At 41.1% G+C, this 9,197-nt stretch overlaps 1 protein-coding gene across 4 annotated transcripts in view; it reads left to right on the forward strand.

Moving 5' to 3' along the window:
- TMEM273 (transmembrane protein 273) overlaps positions 1 to 6,454 on the forward strand; it is a 28,944-nt gene extending 22,490 nt beyond the window's left edge. For 2 of the 4 annotated variants that reach the window (XM_054690414.1, XM_054690415.1), the window contains 2 exons: positions 813 to 836; positions 5,428 to 6,454. In XM_054690414.1, coding sequence (XP_054546389.1) covers positions 813 to 836; positions 5,428 to 5,563 — 160 coding nt within the window. In that variant the 3' untranslated portion in view covers positions 5,564 to 6,454. The remainder of the gene's footprint in view (positions 1 to 812; positions 837 to 5,427) is intronic. The other 2 variants (XM_037496149.2, XM_037496150.2) reach the window with 2 other exon arrangements.
- The last annotated feature ends 2,743 nt before the right edge of the window (positions 6,455 to 9,197 follow it).

Consider the following 9,197-nt stretch of genomic DNA (forward strand, 5'->3'; position numbering starts at 1 on the left):
ATGAGAATAAAATAAAATGATCCCAGTTGACTTGAAATGTTATTTGAGGACCTGCTTTATTTACACATCTTGATGCTTAAAGTTGCAGTATCCAAGAACATATTGACCACATAAAGCGAGGACTTGCTGTAGAGTCAACTCACTTAAAGTGTTGTGCACTCAATCCTGGTACATGGTGCATGTGTGTATGCTGCGAGGGTTCCTCATGAACAACAGACACACACATATGTGTGGAGATGCTGCCGTGAACATTACAACACATACCAATTTACAACCATCACTGCACCAGCGGTCACTGTAGTTTTATGTCCTGTGTGTGATCGTGTTGGAGGAGTAACTTGGCTATGTGTGTGTATAGAAATTCTGGATTATTTTGCTATATCAGGCGTATAGCAGACAGTTTCTATAAACCAGGTGAGGTGGCTGTGATAGTCATTAGTGATAAGCGTTGTGGAAGTGAAATGCAGGAAAAGAAAGGCAGGATGGTGAAAGAAATGAAGGACCAGGAGAGGTGGGTGGCCAGGAGTTAATGGCTGCTGGGGTGTTTATGTCTCCTGGGATGTGTTCCCCCAACCTGGGCAGGAACTGTTCTTGGCACTTATCATACCAGAGTTCCTCTGCAAATAGAGGGATATTCGGAGAGGGAGACAAAATTCTAGTTTCCAAAACTGACACTAGATGGAGTCAGGAAGAAATTAGATCCAGAAGAAAAATCTAAGGGAACACAAGTCGTTCTCATATAGTAAAACTTTGCACATGCTTTCTGTCATCTAGGAATGACTGAGCGAACATCTTATTCTCTTGTTTTGCAGGTTAAATCTCAATCACTCGGAGAGGTGAGTTATAGAAGTGATGATGCCTACTTATGGGAGGAAAGACCTTTGCTCTGAGGTGGTGGTGGGCGGCTCTTCTGCATGCCTCCTACAGGACAGGAGGGGGATTGCGGCTCGTTGCTTCCCGTGGCCAGAAGGCCCTGTGCCAGAAACCAGCCTCTCTTTGGGACCTATGTAGGAAGCCCTATTAATGGTGGTATTTTGGCAAGATATAAAATGAAGCTGTGGCGTCTAATTTGCCTGATTAGACCTGAGAAAACTGGGTTTTAACAGCAGGATAGTTACCATTTTTCATTTACCAAAACTTTAAATAGAAGCCAAACTGTGAGCCAACTAAGTCCACTTGAAGAAAAAAAAAATTCCAAAACTTTTCTTCGTAGCATCAAGCCACCAGTATGACAGAAGGGTCAGCTTTTCACTGTTGTCTCAGAGTGAAATAGGTCTGCAAGAGGGGTCAGGAGCATGGTGAGCCCAGGCTGGCCCTGCTGTGAGGAGGTGTCTCTACCAGGTTTATCTGAATTGTTTTACAATTCTCATTCCCGCTTTCCTGCACCGCATGCACTACCCACGTGTTCTCACTCCCCTTTTAAAAATGAGTGATGATATTTTACCCCAAGTACATCACCAGGTATCTCTCACATAATCACAATGCAAGCCTAATAAAATTAGTGATCACTCAAAGTATCATCTGTTAAACAGTCCATACTCATTCTTCAATTACTTCAAAAGTATCTTTTATTAACACCAGGATCCATTGTATTTGATTTTGGCTCTTTTTAATCTCTTCCAATGTTGGGCAGCTCCTCTGTCCTTTCTCCCCAGGGAACTGTCAGTTTTGAAGTACCTGAGCAAGTTGTCATGTATGATGCCCCATTTTATGGATTTTTCTGATTGTTTCCTCCTAAGTAGACTCAGTTGAGAGCTTTGTTAAAAACCCCAGAGGTGACACTGTGACTGTCATTGTTTTGCATCAGCAGGTGTGGGGTGCCTGGCTCGCTTTCTTGCTGATGCTGCCTTTGGTAGCTCAGTTAAGGAAGTGATCACTTGGTCTCTGCCTTTAGAGACTAAATATCTCCTTTGCAATTAGCAAATCATCTGAAGAGTGGTACACATTGAGGCTGTATAAACATCCTGACCTCAAACAACTCTTCACCCAATGATTTCACATCTCTTCATGATCCATGTTTGAATCAGTATGCACTGGGGACTGCCAAAAGCTGAGTTTCCCATTCTAGCATTCCTTCTACATTTAAGAGATGACATTCTTCTAGAAAAAAGTTTTGCTTTCCTTTTTTTCTTCCTCTTACTTGTTGAACATTATTCCCATGGACTTCAGTGAATTATAACTCAGCACCATCATGGATTTTTTTGATCCTCAAGTTGCCCCAAGTTACTCCTTGGAATGACTCACTTCTTGGTGGCATTTTACAGGATCCCTTTAATCACTAAGCACTTTTTAAAAAAATTTATTCGTATGTATTTTACATCATCGTTCATTTTTTAACAATGTTTATTTCACAGATTTTTGACACAACATAGTGTCACAGATTTACTTTGTACTGTCTCTTCTCAGACCTGGAATTATTTCTTTGTGCTGTGATGCCTGTCCTCTCTCCCTTCCTTCCTTCCTTCCTTCTGTCCATCTGTCCTTCTTTCCTTTTATCTGGCATGAAATAGTTTTTAGAAACCAAAATCTGGGTGAAATATATGTTCATGATTGCATATATCATCATCATCGTTTCTAGGTTCTTTCAATGGACAAACTCAGGAAACGAATATTAAATCACAAACTAAATCAGACTCACAAGTTTCTCTTAAGCTGTCTTCATGGCATGTTCCTGTTTTGTTTCCTTCAGAGTGAAAACACTTTTCCTCAACTATATATATGCTTTTATCCATTTGCTCTAAGCAAACTACAATATGCACAAAACACTTCCAGAATGACATTATACAACTATGGATTTATTAAGAAATGTGAAGACTTCTTTGCTGTTCTTTCTTAGAATTTAACCTTCCATCTGTACAGAGTACAATGTTCATTCAAATTGAATTAATCATGTTCTGTGTGGTTATGCTAGCAATCTGATGTAGAGTTAGAAAATTTGTTTCAGTATATGTTGTTTTAATCTTTGCTTTATTTCTTGTAGTTTAATTTTAGTTATTGAGTACATAAAAATGTATATGGTTTGAAGATAAAAATATGCAAACAGGTAAACTTAGACATCTCCTCCACCCATTGTCCACCCCACCCTGCTTCCACCCACTGCTTTGAGGCCACTTTTCATTAATTTGAGCTTTGCCTTCTTCTGTTCCTTTTCAAAAATTTATTTAATTAAGAAATTATATATATAATACTTTTATAAAATTAAAAAAATGCTTGCATCTCTATGTATACATCCATAAATGTACTTTCCCCCTAGATCTTCTATGGGTTTATTTTTATTTGAATCTAATCAGCTTGGCATTTATTGTGGTGTGTAATATGAGATATAGGCCCAATTTTATCTTTTTCCCAAATGACAATCCAGTTATTTCAATATCATTTTTTAAAACCACCCCATTTCCCCCCAGTGTTTTATTTGCCACCTTCATTATGTGTTAAATTTCTATATGTGCTTTGACTATTTCTAGACAGTATTATTCCCTGGTGGCTTCTCATGACTATTGTTCCCTGCTGGTATTTCACCATCAGCACGTGCTATTACTGTACTCCCACTTGTGGGTGCTTTTGGCACCCACTGCCCTCTGGCAGGGCTGGTCCCCATGTGGGGTGCTCCCTCTCAGGGGCTCCTCCTTGCTTTTCTGCTCTAACTGGCTTCAGGGCTAAAATACACATATTTTTTGTCCATAGAAACTTTAACATCAATTTCAGAGTCTATCTCAGGAGGCGAACATCTTGGTATTGGGTGGGGTGGGTTGCATTCCTTTCATGTATTAAATTGGACAGTTGACTTTTTTTTATAAAGTTAAGCAGTTCTTCAGAGACAAGAGATTTTTTTTTTTGCATGTCTGGTTTTGTGTGTCTCAGGAGAGTTTTCAGATTTTACTTGAGGGATTTTCATATTTCTTGTTAAGTTTACTCCTAAATATTTTATGTTTTTGTTGCTTTTCTAAATGAAGTTTTCCATTATGTCTCCTATTTGGTCATTGATTGTTTATGGATTTCTTTTTGCTTGTTAACCTTATAGCAGCTGCCTTATTGAATGCTTTTATGTTTGTCTGTTTTTTTTTTCTTGTTCTCTTACATTTCTGTGATACTATAAATTGTAGACCTTCTTTTCCAATTCTTATGCCTCCTCTCTGCATTGGCTAAAACCAATGCAATAGTAATGGAAACAGGATGAATATTTGCCTTGTGAATGATCTTGGTAGGAAATCTTCTAGTGCTTTCCATTTAGTGCAATGCTGGCTTTAGGGCTGAAGTACACATGTTGTCATGTTAAGGAAATATCTATCAATTCCAATAAAACATAATTTTATTGTGTTTTAAAAATCATATGTGTGCTAGAATTGGTCAAAAGACTTTTCAGCATTAGCAGGCATTAAGTTATCTTCACCAGCTATACCTTGACACTATACTCCAGAATATATAGATGCCCTTGTCATTATTTTAGTTTAGTCTTTCTTCTCCTCTTCTTTTTGTTGATCTGTAAGATTTTTTGTGGTTATGGTAGAAGATTTGGGTTTCAGCAGTCATTATAACTCTATAGTCTCCAAAAGTCTTTTTCTTGATGCCCAGCCAAGGTCTGCCACCTGATTCACCTAGTAGTCCAGTCAGCAGGTGCTATTCCAGCCTCTGCCCTGTTTATTTTTTCTCATAAATTGTATCAGGCCTTTAGGGAGCAGTGAACATACCTGTCTGCAGAGGGACTGCTGCCCTATCAGAGAACAGCTTCCTCCAAGAGGTAGTTTACCAGTACCACTTCCCCAGCTCAGCGCCATCAGGGATGCTAGGAGGCAGCTATCTGGTTTGCTCATTTTCTCCAGACATCAGTATTTCCTGTGAAAATGTTGGCTAGATCCCGTCACTGTATATCCTCTCCTTAGCCAGGGGGCTTTTTAACTCAGAGCTTGTGAAAGGTAATAGGAGGAATGAAGATCTGTTGAATCCTTGCATCTCTAGACCAATCTGAACTCTGTATTTTGTGGGCTCATGATCTTTTAAAAGAGAAAAACAAATTCCCCATAGTATCTTGGTCTTCCCATGGAATTCCCTTCCTCCACATCTTTCTCTCACCATCCTGGCTTGTTTCCATGTTGCTTGTCTTCCATGTCTTCTTTGTTCTTCATAGCATCTGCTCAGATCTGTGCAAACCCTTCAAGTACAGAAAGCAGTACCTTCCCCAAGATGTGCCTGTTGCCTTGGGGAATGACTTTTCTTGTTATCACAAAAGTGGGTGGGGTTTTGTGGCCTCAGGTTTGGGAGGTAGAAAACAGCCTCTAGGTTGAGGTCTTCAGGTCCCTTTCTGTGCTGCACCAGGAAACATCTCACCTTGCTTAGACTTGTTGATGAACCCTTTATACCTGCTTTGTGTGTGTCTTATGCCAAGATGACTTAGAGCAAGATCGCACTATCAGTAAGTTTCCCAGATAGCTCTCTTCCTTTCCAGAGAGGCACAAGTGATCGAGCTCTAAGTGAGCGGCTTCTTCAGGACCGTCTCTGCAGTCTGGACAAGTGCTCATGGTTACAGTCTTGGGGATATCTTGAATTTGAGCCTCCAAGCTGGTGATGGATCTTCACGCGGAACTCAATATTCAGGGTGAAGAATAGAAGGAAGAGAATCTACAGTGCCTCTGTCAAATAGCTCATGGAAATGGGGACAGAACTCAAGACAGAGCCTCCTTAGCATTCACTGTCTTATCAACAAGTATACAGCATTTTCTAGAACTGTTGGTTTTACCTTCTTAGCTGTCAAAAGAATTACACTTTAAAGACAGACGCTGTGAACATTCAGGGGTCCTGAAACATGAGAACATGGGGCAGACTCCTAGAAATGTAAGACTGATCTTCCGAAAGAAGACGTGGTGGCTGGGCTAGAGAGAGAGGTCTTGCTGATCATAGAGTGAACGTGCAGATCTTCAAATGATGGAGCCAACAAAGGATTAAATAAGAAAGCAGATGCCATGTCTTGTAGAGAGCTATAAAAATGTAAGTGATTACTGTTATGCTTAGAGAATTATTTTGTGTTTATTGCAATGTGAAATACTTGTGTATGGAGGACACTACTGGCAGAGGCTTAGGAAACCCACATCTTTATATTGTTGCCACCAACCCGTATCAATGGCACAGGTCCCATTGACATTTCTCTCCCCTGTAATATTAACCCTGTTATTTCTGGGGCTGCATTACAAAATACTCGTTGCTTTTCCTTTTGACATAAATCTGGGTGGTTGTGTGGCCTAGTTCTTCTGGGATTGGGTTACTCTCCTTGTGTGTGATGAAAGATGAGCTACATTTCAAAAGAAAGTGCTGTGTTATTATAATTTGCTTGAATTCCCAGGGCATCTTTTATGTGACTTGATAACAATGTAGTTCATTAGCAGCCTTTTTTAACTGATAACCTAAAGCAGTAATGTGATACTCATAAGCAATTTTCTGTGTAAGATAGAATAAACCATCTTGTAAGGTATCTGTTAATTGATTTGCTTCTTTTAGCAGCATTTTAATTAAGACATCTGGTTTGTGAATGGCAGAAACACTGGTGAATGGAAAGCGAATGCTTCTGGATTCTCGGTAATCACCTGATTTTCTATAGGCAAAACAGACCACGGGGGCGTCTCTCTCCCCTGATCCACATATGTCTTATTCTCCCACACTTGTCCTGAGTGGCTTTGTTTCACCCAGCACAAGGTTTACCGTGTGAAGAACATGGAGAAGTATGCTGAAGACCAATGCTCTCCATTCAGGTTATAAATACTGATGTGGGGCCCTCCCTGGTGGCACAGGGGTTAAAGACCCAGGGCTATCAAGCTGTTACCAGCCACTGCAACTTGAGTTTGATCTCTAGCCAGGGAGCTACACACATGGTGCAGCAGACCTCTCGTGTCTCACCCGCTGCTCCCCTCAGCAGTATATTTCAATAGATCTGCCTGATCTGCTCCCCACTCTGTCTCTGGTGAATCCTCTCACCCCCAACACCTCTGGCCTACAGCTTAGTTCTTGCACACATAAATAAATAAATCTTTAAAAAAAAAAGCTGATGTGCCCCAAGAAGCAGAATGGCCTAGAAGCCCTTTGTCATAGGTGTCTGTGGCTTAGCTGCCAAATCCACAGTGAGTGGCTTTGTTCTGTGGCAGTCCTACTGGAAACTCTTTGAAACCCCTCAAGACAATCCCTAGCTGTGAAAGCAGCTCTGGTGCATGAAGGTTCCAATGGGCAGGAACTCTTGGAAGTGTTTGGAAGTAGCCACAGATGTCATTGTGTCTGTGGATATCGTGATTAACTCCCTCACTCTGTGCTTCGGAAGTGTGCTAAGGATTCCGGGCTGGGAGAAACCATGCCCTCCAAGCCCATTAAGTCCCGGGGTCCTAGAACACATGCAAGTCCCTAACAGCCCAGCTTAGCAAGCATAGCATCCTGCCCAAAGGGCAGGGGACAGACAACACTCAAACACCAGGATGAAGAACCATCTCTGATGGGTAGAGCAAACTACAGAGGACAGCAGACAGTGTCTAAAGGCAGAGCCATGGGTTTGCTACCTCCAGGACTCAGTATCTGGAGAAGAAGGCGAGATGGGAGAAGGTTATCTGTCAAGATCAGTAAATTAAAAATATGCATCAATCCTTAAAGATATGTAAATTAAAATAGTGTTTACATTGAATCTATAAATTAAATAAATAAAAATTAAATGAATATGTGTGTATACTCCTCCATGCATGTTGAAAGTATACTTACTGAATTCTAATATATGGGGATTTGGAGAGGTTAATAAATAGCACTTCTTTCCCTTTCTTTTCATCATCCAAGTTTGGAAAGAGCTGAGAGGTAGACAAACAAGTTAAGCAGATGGAGATTAAAATATCAGTTATTGTGATTTTCAAATGAGTCATGGCATGTCAATAACACTCTACTGCCCCTAGAGCCTTGTTCAGGGTCCTTGTCTCAGCCGAGTGACAAGTGGGCCTGGCTTGGTTGGAGTGCTGAGATCAAAAATGCAAAGGATGGATGGGTTTGGGCTGGGCTTCAGAGGTGGAGATGCCCATATTTGCTGACTGATAGACTTGATGAGGGGATGGGCAGCCCAGCATCATTCCTAGGGTTTGGTGCCATTGACTAGGGCATGGAATATTGGACTTGGGAAAAGTCTGCAGCTGGTCTGGCTCTCTTACATCAACCTAGGGGCCACCAGATGGGCTGCATTTGGAGACTATGAACCCCATGTTCCTGCATGTGTCCAATTTTGTGAGTTGGGCTAAAAACATACATATTGGAAATTGCTCCAGAATGTTCTCTGTGATCCATGAGAACAAGCAGGGGAGAATCGTCTTGGAGGGGCTATAGGCATCTTCTGTCTCAGATGGGGAGTTGCTTAGACAGAGGGAGGCTGAGCTGAGCAGTGGTGGATGATGCAGGCAGAGGGGGTCGTGCATGTGACCTGAATCTGAAGGGGCTCCGGCCAGTCTGTGCTCAGGACCCTTCCTGCTGATGGATTCTCTTCCTTCTGAGTCATTTGTCATAATCTCAGACTTGTCAGATAAATTAATCATCCTTAAAAGAATATGATTTTTCACAAGTACATTATCACTTGGATGACAAATGAGTGGCATGCCTCCCAGGCTGCGGATGGATGCAGAGTGCAGGGAAGTGGCTCAGGCCTCAAACACCCCAACCTCACTTATCAGCATATTCTGGGTCCAAATGTGTTCATGGCTTTGGAATCTCAACTGCTTTGTGATTTTCTCTTCATTTACAGTCCCCTCTCTGGAGACTCTACAGCTGCTTTGTGAGCCAGACAAATGACTTAACCTTGAATTGTCTCAGTTTCCTCATTTGTAAAATAGGCTATCAGCCCTGTAGGAGCATTTGTGAGCATTACCCGAGGTAATGGATGTAAAGCTCTTAGAATACTGGCATGCAGTCAGCTCTCAGCAAATGTGGTTTCTACTTATAGGTTACTTTGGTACACTTTTATCTTATTCCAAAACTCAGGGAAGCTGAGATTAAGGAAATTTTCACGCTTAGGGATTAAGTTTTTTATCTATATCTTTTAAATAAAGATTTCAGTTTAGAAAGTTTTAGATTTTCCTAAAATTTGTGAGGATAATTCATGTGCCCTGCAATCTAGTGCACCCTACTAGAAACATCTTATTTTATTATAGTATATCTATCACAATCACTGAGCCAATCTGATTGCATTATTGTGA

The sequence above is a fragment of the Talpa occidentalis genome, unplaced genomic scaffold (assembly GCF_014898055.3).
Source record: "Talpa occidentalis isolate TD23 unplaced genomic scaffold, MPIMG_talOcc4v2.1 talOcc4.8, whole genome shotgun sequence".
NCBI lineage: Eukaryota > Metazoa > Chordata > Mammalia > Eulipotyphla > Talpidae > Talpa > Talpa occidentalis.